This window comes from Triticum dicoccoides, chromosome 7B (assembly GCF_002162155.2).
Source record: "Triticum dicoccoides isolate Atlit2015 ecotype Zavitan chromosome 7B, WEW_v2.0, whole genome shotgun sequence".
Classification (NCBI taxonomy): Eukaryota; Viridiplantae; Streptophyta; class Magnoliopsida; order Poales; family Poaceae; genus Triticum; species Triticum dicoccoides.
In genome coordinates, this window is record NC_041393.1 from 750,846,026 (window position 1) to 750,862,741 (window position 16,716).

Below are 16,716 nucleotides of genomic sequence, written 5' to 3' on the forward strand. Positions count from 1 at the left end.
AAGAAGAGCTCCAGGAGCTCAGCAAGAAGTTCGAGTCTACGGAGCAGGAGCTTAAAGAAAAAGAGGTGAGCTTGCGAAGGCCCTTACAAATACAAAAGACGCCAAGGCCGAAGCCGAGAGGGCACAACAAGAGATCCAAGAGGCCAAAAAGATAGCGGCGGGTAAGAAATTTTTTATGCAAAGCAAACATGTGGAGGAGGCGTTTCTTTTACTTACTCGAATCCGGAGCTCTCCAGGGGCATTCGCAGACCTGCCACGCAGTGTATCAGATGCCGCGGAGTTCTACCGTGCCCAGGAGGGGAGCTCAACGGAGAAGTTGTTCTGGTCCCAGTATGCTGGGGCCGAACATGCAACACCTCTGAGTGACCAACTGAAGCAGTTGGTCGAACTCCACAAGGCGGCCAAAGTGGCTATGAAGGATCTCATAGTCCGTATATGGCCTGGTGAGCTTCTGCCCACCAGCTACTTCGGCCTGACCAAGCGGATGGTGGATTCCTGTCTACGACTGGAAGTCATCAAGCGATCCGTTTGCATTGAGGCTGCCCGCCGGGCCCTTGCCTGGGCAAAGGTGCATTGGGGCAAGCTGGATGCGGAGAAGCTGGTGAAGGACGGGCCGCCCGAGGGCAAGCCGCATCGTGTCCCTGAGAAGTATCATGATGGCGTGATGAAGGGTGCTTGCCTTGTGGCCGATGAATGTACCAAAGACATAATTTTTGAATGAATTCACCTCTGTCATGTTTGTAATTTAAAGACGAAGTTACTTGCGCTATATAGCGCTTTTGTTATTTAAAATATTACCTTCTGTGTGGCTGTTTATCAAATTCTGAAAGTAGGCCAGTCGGCGGCTTCCGCCCCCGTGTAACTAGTACTGGGGTGTTCGTGGAAAAACCCGGACACTCTTTATCAAAATGTTTGGTCCCTTAAGGAGGTGTCCAGCACAGCGAACCAGGCAATCAGACTATGCGGCTTTATAACTTTCACTTAGCCATAGAAGTCTACCATTTTAAATTTCGGTGAAGCCCCTAGAATCCAGAAGGCCGAATTGGGGCGCTATACACGCCTATATCGGACAAAGCCGAATTAACGCCTAAAGCGGAAAAATCTTTAAGGATTTTAAGACCTCTCGAACAGTCACCAGTCTCTCGCCACATCATGTCGGACAGTTTTGTGCTTTCTCTACTGAGGTGCTCGTCCGGAAGAATCAGGGCACAATCACAGTAGTTCTCCCTGTGATACCTTAGCCGAATTAACGGAACGTAAGGCACCAAAACAAGGGAGCCGGGCTATCCCAACCGTAACCCAAGACATGATTCAGAGCTGATGCATATAATGCTATAAGTTCGGGGTGCCGCACTGTTGAAAGTGTTCGGACTTGACTTGCCGTATTATGGGGTACCATAAGAAGCCCCTGGCAAACTACACGTACCAAAGTATGGATGCAAAATTAAATACACATTTATAAAAAAATGCTCAAATAAAAATAAGTAAGCTGACGCTATATGTGGTCTCCCATTGATAAATAATACGTTTAAGCGTATGTTTACAATGTATGCAATAGGAGGAGACAAATAGGATTATTTGACATATCCTATCCAGGGGCAGGCTACGTACAGATAGATAAAGCAGGAACAACAATCATAAATAGATTCCACCTGGGTGTTTCCTGCTGTGCCCAAAGCCTGTTGCCTCCTGGGTTTCCTCTCCTATGTAAGTCCGACAATCCGGCTATTCTGGAGAAGCTGCACTAAAGCAATGTCCTTAAGGGTGAATGGAAAGGTTATGAAGTGATACCGTACTGTTGACTGAGCCCCTGATACGCCTCCGCCTGTGCCCATGGTATTTTCAGTGCGTAATGGTGTACGCGTGGCATGAATGCTGCTTTGATGGGATTTGAGCGGAGGCCGAACTGCTAGTGCTGCTCTTGTCGTGCCTTCTGATCTTGCTGCGGGGTGTTCCGCCCTCGCTTGACAGAGCTTGAAGTTGTCATCGCCGGATTGGTAGTTTGCCGGAGGAGGCCGCATTGTACTTCTGCCACAAGGGTCGCAGTATGTTCTTCTGTACGGAGAGAGCGGTCCATGTTTCCGTTGACTGTTATGACCCCGCGCGGGCCTGGCATCTTGAGCTTAAGGTATGCATAGTGTGGTACCGCATTGAATCTAGAAAATGCGGTTCGCCTGAGCAGTGCGTGGTAACCACTGCGGAAAGGGACGATGTCGACGATTAGCTCTTTGCTTCAGAAGTTATCCGGAGATCCGAAGACCACTTCCAATGTTATAGAGCCCGTGCAACGGGCTTCTACTCCAGGAATGACACCTTTAAAGGTGGTTTTGGTGGGCTTAATCCTTGAAGGATCGATGCCCATCTTCCGCACTATATCCTGGTAAAGCAGGTTCAGGCTGCTGCTGCCGGCCATGAGGACTCTCGTGAGGTGGAATCCGTCGATGATTGGGTCTAAGACCAATACGGCTGAGCCACCGTGACGGATGCTAGTAGGATGATCCCTACGATCAAAGGTGATCGGACAAGCTGACCATGGGTTGAATTTGGGAACGACTGGCTCCATCGCGTATACGTCCCGTAGTGCTCGCTTCCGTTTCCGCTTGGGGATGTGGGTGGCGTAGATCATGTTGAGTGTTTTCACCTGGGGAGGAAATTTCTCCTGTCCCCCGATGTTTGGATGCCGGGGCTCATCGTCATCGTCGCTGTGCAGCCCCTTGCCCTTGTTTTCGGCGTTTATTTTGCCGGCCTGTTTAAATACCCAGCAGTCTCTGTTGGTGTGGTTGGCTGGCTTGTCCGGGGTGCCATGAATTTGGCACGAGCGCTCCAGTATACGGTCTAGACTGGACAGTCCTTGATTGTTATTCTTGAATGGCTTCTTCCGCTGATTGGATTTGGATCCACTGAATCCGGCATTAACCGTCGTATCCTCGATGTTGTCGCGCGTTGTTCTGTTGCGCCGTGGCTTGCCATTATTGTCCTGGACATCTGAAGTTCCAGAATGTGGTGTAGTGCTACTACGAGCCAACCAGTTGTCCTCGCCCGTGCAAAAGTGGGTCATTAGTGTCGTAAGAGCTGCCATGGACTTGGGTTTCTCCTGGCCGGGGTGTCTGGCGAGCCATTCGTCATGGATATTATGCTTGAAAGCCGTCAGGGCTTCGGCATATGGACAGTCGACTATTTGGTTCTTTTTAGTTAGGAACCGAGTCCAGAATTTCCTGGCTGATTCTCTGGGCTGTTGAGTAATGTGGCTCAAGTCATCGGCATCCGGAGGTCGCACATATGTGCCCTGGAAGTTGTCAAGGAATGCGTCTTCCAGATTTTCCCAACTGCCAACGGAATTTGCAGGCAGGCTGTTTAGCCAGTGCCGGGCAGGTCCTTTGAGCTTAAGGGGAAGATACTTGATGGCATGTAGATCATCTTCGCGGGCCATGTGAATGTGGAGAAGGAAATCCTCGATCCATACCGCGGGGTCTGTGGTGCCATCGTATGATTCGATGTTTACGGGTTTAAACCCTTCTGGGAATTCATGATCCATCACTTTGTCAGTGAAGCAGAGGGGGTGTGCGGCGCCTCTATGTCGGGCTATGTCACGGCGCAGTCCAACTGCGTCTGACTGGTTGTATTCGGTCTGGTCGGATTTGCTGTTAGTGTATCTGGTATGACGGTTATCGTCATGTGCTCCGGTGCGCCCCCGTGATCCGTAGATCGATCTTGGTTGTCCTGCGGCGTTATCCAGTTTATCGTGCAGGTCATGAGTATTGCCCCGGGCCGTAGTAAACCGGCGCGGGGGTGCAGGCTGGCATTTCGGCTGGTATGCCGTTTTGTCCCGACCTCGAGGCGGTCGGTCAGCCGTGGGGCGCTCGAGTCCATATTCCTCGGCTGCCAGGACTTCTGTCCATCTGTCTGTGAGCATATCTTGATCAGCTTGGAGCTGCTGCTGCTTCTTCTTCAGGCTTCTCGCAGTGGAAATAAGCCAACGCTTGAAGCACTCCTGCTCTGCGGGGTCTTCGAGTACGCTGAACTCGTCGTCGCCGAGGCTGATCTCGTCTTCGGAGAGGGGCATGTAGTTGTCCTCCTCCAGATACCCGTCCGTCGCCTGTTCATCTGGGTTGTCATGCCCGTCTTCCTGTTCGGCCTGCTCGAAGGCGGGCTGTTCGGGGTTGTATTCATCGTCGGCACCGTCCGGATTATGATCGTCTCCGGTGCCGGTATTGCCTTGGTGGGGCTTGGAGCGGCGCTGGCGACGCCCATGCTTTGCTTTCTTCTTGGAGGGGTTATCCTCCGTTGCCTCATCGCCATTGGTTTCTTTCGGAGTGTCCACCATATATATATCATATGAAGAGGTGGTTGTCCACTGCCCTGTGAGCGGTGGCTCCTGTATGTCTCCTGCATCGTCGTCCATACCGTCGATGTTTTCGAAGTTGAAGTCGAGCACGTCGATTAAATCATTGATCATGGTGACAAAGTGGGTGGTGGGTGGGCCGCGAATTCCTTCGTCGCCTGCTTCCCACTCAAGCCGGACATAGTTCGGCCCAGAGCCTCCTGACAAAGAGAGAGACTTCAATGAGTTCAGCATGTCGCCAAAGGGCGAGTGCTGAAAGATGTCTGCAGCAGTAAACTCCATTACCGGAGCCCAGCCTGGCTCGGCTGGCTCGAGAGTGAGCGGACCAGGACCAACAGCCGGATATGAGTCTGGGGGCCCAGGGTTACAGGCCTCCACAGAGGTGAGACCTATGTTCGGCGCCACCGTCGATAAGTGTGCGGCCTGCGGGGCGGGGTCCAGCCCTCCGTCCATAGGCAACGCAACCTGCCCTAGATTTAAATCCGGGACTGCTTCGGGGATGATGTCCCGGGCACTATCTGACGGCAGGTCTAGGCCGTGCTCGTCGTGGCTGTCCGGCACTCCTGGCGCAGGCTCGAATCCGTCAAAGATCGAGTCTCCGCGGATATCTACCGTGTAGTTCAAGCTTCCGAACCTGATCTGGTGGCCTGGGGAGAAGCTGTCGATCTGCTCCAACTGGCCAAGTGAATTGGCCCGCAGTGCGAAGCCGCCGAACACAAAGATCTGTCCAGGGAGAAAAGTCTCACCCGGGACCGTGTTGTTGACGATTGAGACGCCATCAAGCCTCGAAGCGACGACACAGAGGAACTCTCAATGAAAGCACCAATGTCGGTGTCAAAACCGGCGGATCTCGGGTAGGGCGTCCCGATTTGTGCGTCTTAGGCTGATGGTAACAGGAAGCAAGGGACACAATGTTTACCCAGGTTCGGGCCCTCTCGATGGAGGTAAAACCCTATTTCCTGCTTGATTAATATTGAAGATATGTGGAATACAAGAGTAGATCTACCACGAGATCGTAGAGGCTAAACCCTAAGAGCTAGCCTATGATGGTATGATTGTAATTGTGATTGGCCTTCTAAGGACCATCCTCTCCGGTCTATATAGACATCGGAGAGCTAGGGTTTACATGGAGTCGGTTACAAGGAAGGAAACATAATATCCGAATCACAAAGGAGAGTCCCATCCGGACACGAGCCGAAGTCTTGAGTCTTATATCTTGACGCTTCTATAGTCCGGACGATGTATATAGTCCGGCTGTCTGGATACCCCCTTATCCAGGACTCCCTCAACGGGCTGAGCAAGAACCATTCTTACCTACGCATCAAAACCACAATGATTTTTTGCCAAGTATGTCCTGTTTTAACCTTCAACAAGGACCGGGCATAGCCACTCTTGATTCAACTAAAGTTGGAGAAACTGACACCCGCCAGCCACATGTGTGCGAAGCACGTCGGTAGAACCAGTCTCGCGTAAGCGTACGCGTAATGTCAGTCCGGGGCGCTTCATCCAACAATACCACCGAATCAAAGTATGACATGCTGGTAAGCAGTATGACTATTATCGTCCACAACTCACTTGTGTTCTACTCGTGCATATAACATCTACGCATAAACCTGGCTCTGATACCACCGTTGGGGAACGCGGTAATTTCAAAAATTTCCTACGCACACACAAGATCATGGTGATGCATAGCAACAAGAGAGGAGAGTGTTGCCCACGTACCCTCGTAGACCGAAAGCAGAAGCGTTATGACAACGCGGTTGATGTAGTCGTACGTCTTCATGATCGACCGATCCTAGTACCGAACGTACGGCACCTCCACGATCTGCACACGTTCAGCTCGGTGACGTCCCACGAACTCACGATCCAGCAGAGTGTCGAGGGAGAGCTTCGTCAGCACGACGGCGTGATGACGGTGATGATGATGCTACCGACGCAGGGCTTCACCTAAGCACCACAACAATATGACCGAGGTGGATTATGGTGGAGGGGGGCACCGCACACGGCTAAGAGATTAATGATCAACTTGTGTGTCTATGGGGTGTCCCTCTCCCTCGTATATAAAGGAGTGGAGGAGGGGGAGAGGGTCGGCCTCCTAGGCGCGCCCAAGGGGGGATTCCTACTCCCGGTGGGAGTAGGATTCCCCCTTCCCTAGTTGGAGGAGGAGAGGGAAGGAAGGGGGAGAAGGAGAGAAGGAAAGGGGGGCCAGCCCCCCTCCCAATTCGGATTGAGCTTGGGAGGGGGCGCCCCCACATTGGACTCCTCCTCCTCCTTTCCACTAAGGCCCAATAAGGCCCATTGACTCCCCGGGGGGTTCCGGTAACCTCCCGGTACTCCGGTAAATGCCCGAACTCACTCGGAACCATTTCGATGTCCAAACATAGCCATCCAATATATCGATCTTTATGTCTCGACCATTTCGAGACTGCTCGTCATGTCCGTGATCATATGCGGGACTCCGAACTACCTTCGGTACATCAAAACACGTAAACTAATAATACCAATCATCACCGAACGTTAAGCATGCGGACCCTACGGATTCGAGAACTATGTAGACATGACCGAGACATGTCTCTGGCCAATAACCAATAGCGGAACCTGGATGCTCATATTGGCTCCCACATATTCTACTAAGATCTTTATCGGTCAAACCGCATAACAACATACGTTATTCCCTTTGTCATCGGTATGTTACTTGCCCGAGATTCGATCGTCGGTATCTCAATACCTAGTTCAATCTCATTACCGGCAAGTCTCTTTACTCGTTTCGTAATGCATCATCCCGTAACTAACTCATTAGTCACATTGCTGGCAAGGCTTATAGTGATGTGCATTACCAAGAGGGCCCAGAGATACCTCTACGACAATCGTAGTGACAAATCCTAATCTCGATCTATGCCAATTCAACAAACACCATCGGAGACACCTGTAGAGCACTTTTATAATCACCCAGTTACATTGTGACGTTTGGTAGCACACAAAGTGTTCCTCTGGTATTCAGGAGTTGCATAATCTCATAGTCATAGGAACATATATAAGTCATGAAGAAAGCAATAGCAACATACTAAATGATCAAGTGCTAAGCTAACGGAATGGGTCAAGTCAATCACATCATTCTCTAATGATGTGATCCCATTCATCAAATGACAACTCATGTCTATGGCTAGGAAACTTAACCATCTTTGATTAATGAGCTAGTCAAGTAGAGGCATACTAGTGACACTCTGTTTGTGTATGTATTCACACATGTGCTAAGTTTCCGGTTAATACAATTCTAGCATGAATAATAAACATTTATCATGATATAAGGAAATATATAAATAACAACTTTATTATTGCCTCTAGGGCATATTTCCTTCACACCTGACAAACTCCACACGACAACACATCCACTTCACATCCTGCTCCTTTGCTCCACATCCGCCATTACAACGAGGATGAACGCTCTTGTAGCCGCCTAGCGGTCCTGCCTGCCAGGCGTATCGAGCACGACATGCCGGCTAGCTTGCCCGAGGTCTCTGATGATGACTTTACGGGCTCCAACGACGACACAGAGCAGGCGTAGGAGCACTACAACGCCGCCATGGTGGAGGAGGAGCAGCTTGTGGCGACTCCTATGTCGGTGTTCCGGCAAGTGGAGAAGGAGCAGAGGTACAACATGTTGCTCCTCGAGCAGCACCGGCTAGCGGAGGGCCACATCTACGGCGAGCGTGCAAGTGAGGCGGCCGTGGCCGCCATGGCCGTGGCGAACTCGAACTTTGTTGCGGAGTTGCTGGCTCTCTACGAGGAGCGCGTGCAGCCGGAGCCGAACGCGGACACACACGTGCTGGCGGCGCAGAGAATCCAGGACTCCAACGCCGCCAGCTGCGCGTCCTATGCGTTGTCGTTCAACTTTCGGGGGCGCACGTGGCAGGTGGACAGTGATAGACCATCCACGGTCAGCACCGACCTCATGTCCACCGGCGCTGGCAACGGACAAGTCGCAGACTCCTCCGAGGATGAGTAGGGCATGGGAGGCGGCAGGGCATTGTGTCCCAAGTGGGCCGTTCCATCTCCCATGTTCCACGCTTCCTTGCAGGAATCCCAACCTCCACTTCACGAGTCTTGAACCCCGTCGCCGTTCATGGAGACGACAGATGGAGGACGCGGCCGCCGATGCGGAATACAAAGGAAGCGGACGACGACCGCCGCCGTAGGATAGCTTTAGGCTCGGGCCACTTTTTTTGTTCTAAATGTAATTAAAAATGTTCGAAATGTAATGAAAGTCGTCTGGTTTTATATGAAAATACATCGTGTTTGCATGAATTTCGTCCGGTTAGTTGAAACCTGGCTTGAAATGTATGCGGTCAGGGTTGGATGGACGCTTCCCGTATCCGTGTCCGTTGACTAGTCCTCCTATCTACGACGGATAACAGAGCAAATTTGCGAGTCCGTGTTGGAGATGCCCTAATTTGTAGTCTCCACTAGTATACATTCATGAAACTTTTCTATTTTACAATGCATGATGTGGCGCCATTCTCCTCCCCCCCTCCCCTCTCGCTCTTACTCACTCGCTCACAAGCGGACACATGTCACCCTTTTCTCCATTTTTGCTCTTTTCTTGTCCTCTTTTATTTCTTTTCTTTTCCTCTTGTTTTTCACTTCAGTGACACCACCATAGTGATTTTTATTTATCTTTTTTATAAAAGCAAACACTTTCTAAGAATGATCAATATAATTTATAATGACAAAAAAATCATTTGTGATCTCAAGCTCAGATGCTCCATGAATGAACAGTAAATTGAAGTAAAACAAAAAAAGATTTTTGAAATGGTGACGAGGGAGTAGCTCGGTAAAAGAAGAAGCTCGAATTTTGTTGCAATTTTGGTCATTTTTGGAGCTTTGTTTTCTTTTACAGAGCTCCTCGAATGTCATCTCGGCGCGAAAATTTGCAAGCGCCTAGAGAAGGCTCTAATCTTTCATGTGTAAAATTTTCATTTTTATGAATTTTTTGCTATTTTTCTAAATTTACAATTCACATGGGCGTAGATGCACCGAGCTCCAAAACGTCGCTCTCTGAGAGCAAATACAATAAGATGATATAAGCAGGTTATAATGACTAAAACAATTTATCTTTGCTTAGTTGGATGGGAGAGAAGAGAAGCGGGCTGTAAGTTAGTACTACTAGCCAGCTACAACACAAGACCAAGACACTTTGCGAGATTCTAAGGTGGACCAGCTCTTTACAAAGTACTCACCTGTCTCATAATGTAAGGACGTTTCTTGACACTACTACTTGCCAACTCTTTACTAGTGCAGTCAAAAAATGTCTTATATTATGAAACTGAGGGAGTAATACATATTTAAAACTTAGTATTGTACATGTCAGCTATTATGTTGACTTTATATGACATGTCTAACTCTTTATAGCCGAGTGTTGGCTGTATTATTAACCATGCTCCTATAATGACATATTTCAACTAAACGTAATCATAACTCAGTCTATGATCACGATGAGAACTTTATATGAATGCCTCTATTAGTATACCAGGTGATTACAATGATCACGTTTAGCATATAACAAATGCTAAACAAATCAATGATGAGCAGTGAGTAATTGTGTCAAGCGATACGAAACTATCTATATAAGCATGTGACAATAAATCCGTGAGTCATACCTCGTTTCAAAATAAATTTCTCAATATTAGTATAACTTTATACTAAAATTTGCATAAAGTTGAGACACTTGAGATCGGAGGGAGTATATTATAATGAAAAACGGAGTGATGGCAGTGCATGTGTTTCCCCCTCGGCCGCCTTCTCAAGCATAGCAGCCGCTGCGCCACCCCATGGCCGGAACCGACAACTCCGGCGGGCCAGAGAAGCCATTCCGGCCGGCCAAGAGTTAGACATTGTAATCACCTGGTGTTGAACTAGTAGGGACACGTATTTGGGACTGGAAATTTTGCAGAAAACCGTCCGAGAAATCCCACTGTCACCGATGTGGTCCTTCTCCGTCGAACTGGACGGTCAAATATGGTCAAACCACACTGCGTCGGAACAACTTTAATACGTCTCCATCGAAAACATGGTCCAACCGTAGCTGACTGGGTACAGAAATCTACCCACATTCGCGTTTCCTGAGTTCGGTGACTAAAAATTGCATACGACTGACTAAAAATTGTTCAATTCCTATGATGAATTCCACTCTATTAGTACCACTTTGATAAGCAAAATAACGCAGTTACAACTGGCCAAAAATCAGGTCAGGGGCACGGCAAATTGCTAGTCGAGTGGAAAGCGCAAAAGACTGCCAAGTACGGACTAATCCGATCCGTCGATAATGCAAAAACAGAGTCTCAGCATTATTCAGTGGCGGTGGTCAAAGCAGAACTCCTTGTGGACGCCACAAGCGCAGGTCACGCGCACCACCACTTCGGCGCCGGTGCAGGCTGCTGGCGCGGCTGGTATGAGAGTGGGACTATCCCCGGCAACGCTGGATACTTCCACCTCCCGATGCTGTGCAGTGCAGGTAAGGATGTCATCAGGAAACAGATTTACCAAAATGAAGAAAGAAACTAAGAAAACTGTATAAACTGTAGGAAACACATGCAATGTTCTGCAGATATCTTTTTGAATGTTCTGCAGACATCTAATTGAAGTGATCTTTGAATCAAGAAATATGAGGCACAGGATTAAAACTTATTCGCAGAGATCATAAGATTCAGATAGCGGTATGTTTAGCTCTAAGTGTATCTGCTCGATCGGTCACTAAGCAAAGAAATGATCAGGTTCAAGTATGTCAAGGATGCAGAGTATACTAATCAAAATGTTGAGCTGTGCACATGAGACCATAAGCTTCAGATAGCAGTATGTCTGTCTCCAAAAGTATCTACTCCCTCTTTCCATCTATATAGGGCCTAATGTGTTTTTCGAGGCCAATTTTGACCAAGTGTTAGAGCAATAATATATGACATGCAAGTTACACAAAGCATACCGTCAAATTCGTACATGAAAGGAGCTTCCAATAATATAATTTTCATATTATACATCTCATGTCTTATTAATCTTATCAATAGTCAAATGAGGTCTTGAAAAACACATTAGGCCCTATATAGATGGAAGGAGGGAGTAATCAATTATGAAGAAGCTAAGAAATGATCAGGTTACACTGACCAAAATGTTCAAGCCTGGGGAACTGGAGAGTACAGTATGATGATCGATCACAAAGCAAAGCAATTATATGATGTTCAAGCATGCTAATTACACCGATGAGATAATAAGCTTCAGATGACAGTATGTTTGGCTTCTAAACTACAACGCTGATCAGGAAATGAAATGGAAAAATGAACAACAGAAAGCGTAAGGCATTACCTGCTCGCTCGCCTTCCCAGCTGACGGATGCTTCGCCGGCGATGGGACGAACGTGGAGCGCGACCCGCATGGCGAAGTCGAGCTGGATGCCTCACTGCAGGCCTTCCTGGCCTCCTGCGGCGATCCAATCGGCACATCAGATTCAGAGGCAACGGACAAAGGAATCAAGAATTGCAAGATGCAGAAGAACAGGAGCGGTGAATCATCGTAGTACCTGCTTGCGGGAGGAGCGGGAGGTCTCGCCGTTCGCGGGAGTGGCCTTCGCCGGCGAGGTGAAGAACGTGCAGCACGGCCTGGCCGATGACCCGGACTGGATGGAGGAGCGGGAGGTCTCGCCGGCGGTGACCAAGGCGTACGTCTTGACAACCTTCTGCGGCGGCTCAATGGCCTGCTGCGGCAGGTCCCACTGCCGCAGGCTCCCGCGGAGCGTGCTCACGATGCCTTGTTGTCGCCGCGGCCTCTTCTTCCTGCCGCCGCCAGAGTTGCGCACGAGCGGCGCAAAAGTCTTCGATGCCGAGAAGACAAACGACGGGGATGTCGGAGAACTTGCCTGCCCGATGGGGGGGCCCGGCGAAGGGAAGAAAGCCAAGCCACCGCTATCGGCGGAGCCCGTGCGCGCGTGTGTCGGGGAAGGGAAGGACGCCACGGCGCGCCCGCCGTGGTATTCCCTGGGTGACAGGGACGGCTCGGTAGACAAGGACGCGAGGCCGCCGCCGGCAGAAGAGCTCGCTGGCGTGAGCGGCTGCTCCGGCGAAGCCGAGAACATGAATCCACCGTTGGCAGTGGGGCCCGCCGTCGGCTTCTGTGGCGAACCCATGAACGTGAGCCCGCCGCTCAAGGTGCCGCCCGTGGGCGTTGTCGGCTGCCCCGGTGGAGCCAAGAACGATAGGGCGCTGACACTGGAGCCCGTCGGAGACGGCGTGCTGGGCGTGTCCTCCAAGAACGCGAAGATGTTGCCCCCATTGCCGCCGCCGCTACCACCGATACACGGACGCATCGACGGGAATGAGAAGTCACCGGCGGGGGACCCCGTGCGCGACAGCAAAGGCGGCGCGGTGCTCGGGGAGAGGCGCGGCGAAGGCGGCTGTGAGGGGGAGGGCGAGGAGTCGAAGGGGTGGAGCTCAACCAGCAACTTCTTGCGCGGCGAAGCGGGCGGGAGGAGGCAGCGGCGCTTGCGTCCCCCGGGCCCGGCGACGCCACCTGGCGCGGAAAAGGTGACCGCCGAGTGCTGGGGATCGATGCGGAGCTCGGCGAGGTGGTGCGGCGACGGCGCGAGGAAGAAGTTGCGGTGGAGGTCGGCCGCCATCATCTCCATCGTCGGCGCTCCCGAGTTCTTCGGTTCTTGCGTGGTGGTGGTGGTGGTTGGTCTCGGAAGGAAGTGGTTGGTTGGTTGGTTACTTGGTTGGTTTGGCGTCGACCTTCTCAGTTTTATAACTGACCAGCGTTGGCTTTGGGTTGGGGTTTTTCCTTTTTTGTCACTTTGTAAAATTGGTTTAGTATCACTTTCTTTTTTGTTAGCGTTGGCTTTTCTCTCTCTTTATTTAAGAACGCGTTGGCTTTGGATCAGGTAGCAAGTGGCGCTCCGAGAGAAAGCTTTAGCAAGAGCCATGCTTAGAGCGTCTGAAATAGATAATGCAAATTTAGAGACGTAAAATGGGTGTGGTATAATTTATTAATTTATATAAAAGTGTTTTTTACATTTTTAAAAAAGTCTCAGCTCCAATGGATGATGTATATTTGGTGATGTAAAACTTCTACTCCAACAGATGATGTATTTGATGATGTAAAATAAGTTGGTATGAGCATCGGCGACCAAGCGCCGAGAGCCGGGAGGAGCGCCGACGGACGGAGATGCGGCAACAGATGTGCCGGCGGCTGAGCGACGAGAGCCGGGAGGCCGAACGCGGCGGCGGGAGCTCGAATGGCCGGCAGCACGGATGTGAATCGAGCGGCCGATTGATAGTGGCGGGGTGACAGTCGTGCGGCGCGAGAAGGTCGAGTTTGGCAGCGGAAAAGCGGCGTGGCTGGGGAACGACGGTGATTCAGCGGTAGAGAAGCGGCCAATTCGGTCGATTTGGAGGTGGGCACCAACGGAACCGGCCGCGAGGGCGGTGGAGCGGCCGGATCAAGCAGCGGGGCAGTAGCAGTATGGTACGGTGGACGAGCAGGGCGGCGGCGGAAGTGCGGCGGGACGGACTCAAATCGGTAGCTCCTTAGCGGCTACGACGGCGCGACGGGTGGTGGGGATAGCCGGTGGGGTCGGGGATGGACAGACAAGGGGAACTGAAATGAAGCGGTGGTGGTTGACGTGTCACTGGAGTTTTACATCACGTGGGAGGTGGAGATGCAAATTTGTATCTCCAAGTGTTGTATTTTACGTCACTTGAAGGAGGTGATTTAATTTGTTTTTTTGCATCTACATCATCTGTTGAAGTAGTGTTTTTGGGCCTTCATGATGTAAAAGTTATTTATTTTTGCATCTACATCTTCTACTGGAGATGCTTTTAGGATTTTTTTTGATTTAAAGGATTTTCACAATCCTAGGAATTTTTTATATAGTGGCCATTTGATTTGTACATCTACAAGCATTTTAGCATCCATTCAAACCTCTTGGAAAGAACCCTATGTTTATCCTGTGATGCAATCAAACCAACCAGATTTCTCTAGGATTCAAATGGACATGGAATTGTAATCCTACATTTTTTTCCTATTCTTATGTTTTTTTAAATCATGCGAATCAAAGAGGCTCTTAAATGTAATTTCGAAAAGTGTCCATTCACTAGAATGTTTTTTATATAGATATAACATTTTTTTAGTAAATTATGTAGATGGTACTCAAACCTAGCTCTAGGGTCCACTTTGATCATTGGATTCTCAGGACCTCAGAATATACAACAATTATGGTTGATGAAATGTCTCTAAAGTAATTGCTGTTGTGCTTGTATTTTGATGATATGGCATACAAAGACTAACAATGTGAATTTAGCTAACCATTGTGGCGCAAAAAACTATGGGAATTATAAAGAGAGATTGTTCACTCCAAGACCTATCCGCGTGATGCGATCTCCACCATTCACTCACCATCTACTAGCGTGGGCCGCGGGATGCAACACACTCCACCCGCCAGCTTTTGGTAGAGTTAAGTCACACTACTTCCCTTTCCTCCTCCCACGGCTCCTCCCTGACACCCCGATTCATTTCTCACATCACCACTCCTCATTATCTATGCAACTCGGTCACAATTGTTCCTCTCCCTACTGTTGTCGTTCCTCACCGCAATTTCTCTCTCCCCTATTTGTGTCGCCGTTGTTCCCCACATGGTTCCTCCCTCCTGTGTCCAGTGGAGGCAGTAAATCAAGCGTTGCAGCACTGTGTGTTCACCCCGGCAAGGTGAGCGCGCTCCGCTGGTCATGTCGTCATCATTCCCCACAGCGGTTCATCCCTCCTTGTGATCCATAGATGCAGCAAATCATGTGTTGCATACCCGTGTTTTTTGCCCCAGCGAGGTAAGCCCGATTCCCTTGATTTTGTGGTTGTTTGGCGCGAGCGAGCTAAGGATATTGAGAGAATTACTTATTTGGCCTTTTTTTAAAATTTGGTTCCTTTTTGGCCCAAGATTTTTTTTCTCCCCTTTTTGACACCCAAACTTCATTTTGTTCCCTATGTGACACTTCCGTCAGTTTTGGCTAGTAATGGTGTTAAGTCTGACATAAAAAGACTATTTTACCCCTAATGTAGTTAGTGAACAGATTATTTACATGCAAACACAAAGGTAATGTGAAATATTTTGTCCTATTTGAATAAGTAAATAAAACAAAATTATTTATATGACTAATAATAATAATAATAATAATAATATGATGATGATGATGATGAGTGGAACAGTGACGAATCCATTTAGCCTCTACTGTAGCATACAAATTTGTACACATTAATCTAGTATGTGATAGGTTAGAACGCGGCATGCCAATGGGTCACGTCGCATAGATGTGTTCATGCCTCAAGTGCTGCACACGCACAGGCCATTGCGATACGGATCGGCGCTGCAATATGTGTTGGGTTGTGTTGGCCCAGTACAGACTACACAAGTACTTTGGAGACGGCAGCGCGCGACGATGACGATGACGGACGAAGCAACAGACTTCCGACCGAGACTAGCAAAGCTAGCTACGTACGCCACACACGTACATACACCGGCCGTAGACAGAAGCATCTCACGCACGTATAAAACAGCAGACTAATCGATCCTTGCTTGATCGATCTGGCTAGCTGCACACACAGGGAACGCACGCAACAGCTAGCTGGTTTGATACCCTCTTTGTGTCAATTTGAGATTGCTTTTTGCCACACTTGCCGCGTGGTGTTGGTTTGATACCCTTAAAAAAATAAAATAAAAGCTAGCTGGTTTGATGGTCGCACGAACTCGTACACATGTACACATGTATCTAAACGGACATGACACAGGTGCACTTCGTCATATTTTTTGTTTGTTCAGCTCCTCCTCTACCCTTTTCTAATGACATACTATCATTAGGGGCAAAATTGTCTTTGCACGTGCTAGTTAACACCCCTGGATGGAAAAAAGGATAAAAGTGTCACACAAGGCACAAAATGAAGTTTGAGTGTCAAATAGGGAAGAAAACAATTTTTTGGGTCAAAAAGGGAACTAAATTTTAAGAGTGGGCCAAATAAGGAATTCTCTCAAGGATATTAGGGAATCCGCGAGGGGTGGAATCGGAAGGGCATGGGGTTGGTCATGATTCCTCCATCCATGGGCGTGATGGGTAGACGATGGACAATACTTAGGACCAGTTTTTTTGGGTGGCTTAATTAAGCCGCCTCTCCCCAGCTTAAAAAATAAGCCGTCCTGTAAGTTTGTTGAGGCTTCAAAATTAGTTATTCTATATCTAGTTTAGAAGCCCCAATGAACACGAGAGGCGGCTTATGAAAAAAGTTAGGGAGGGGCCGACTTATTTTTTAAGCTGCCAAAAGAATTGGCCCTTAGTGGCAGTTGCTAGGCC

At 49.2% G+C, this 16,716-nt stretch overlaps 1 protein-coding gene across 1 annotated transcript; it reads right to left on the reverse strand.

The window, feature by feature from the left end:
- Positions 1 to 10,492: 10,492 nt before the first annotated feature.
- Positions 10,493 to 13,080, reverse strand: LOC119336262 (nascent polypeptide-associated complex subunit alpha, muscle-specific form-like). The gene is made up of 3 exons (XM_037608266.1): positions 11,910 to 13,080; positions 11,696 to 11,809; positions 10,493 to 10,840 (listed from the first exon to the last, which is right to left on the reverse strand). Exons 1-3 carry the CDS (start codon positions 13,008 to 13,010, stop codon positions 10,691 to 10,693), a joined length of 1,365 nt encoding a protein of 454 aa, XP_037464163.1. The 5' UTR covers positions 13,011 to 13,080; the 3' UTR covers positions 10,493 to 10,690.
- Positions 13,081 to 16,716: the final 3,636 nt, after the last annotated feature.

What these genes read in the sequence shown, in the direction of transcription:
- LOC119336262 (XM_037608266.1), bottom strand. Translation starts at nt 13,010, where the DNA reads ATGGAGATGATGGCGGCCGACCTCCACCGCAACTTCTTCCTCGCGCCG. An exon ending in CCCGCTCCTCCCGCAAGCAG is followed by an intron (nt 11,810 to 11,909) that starts GTACTACGATGA and finishes GGATCGCCGCAG; the next exon opens with GAGGCCAGGAAGGCCTGCAG. An exon ending in CTGGGAAGGCGAGCGAGCAG is followed by an intron (nt 10,841 to 11,695) that starts GTAATGCCTTAC and finishes TGCACTGCACAG; the next exon opens with CATCGGGAGGTGGAAGTATC.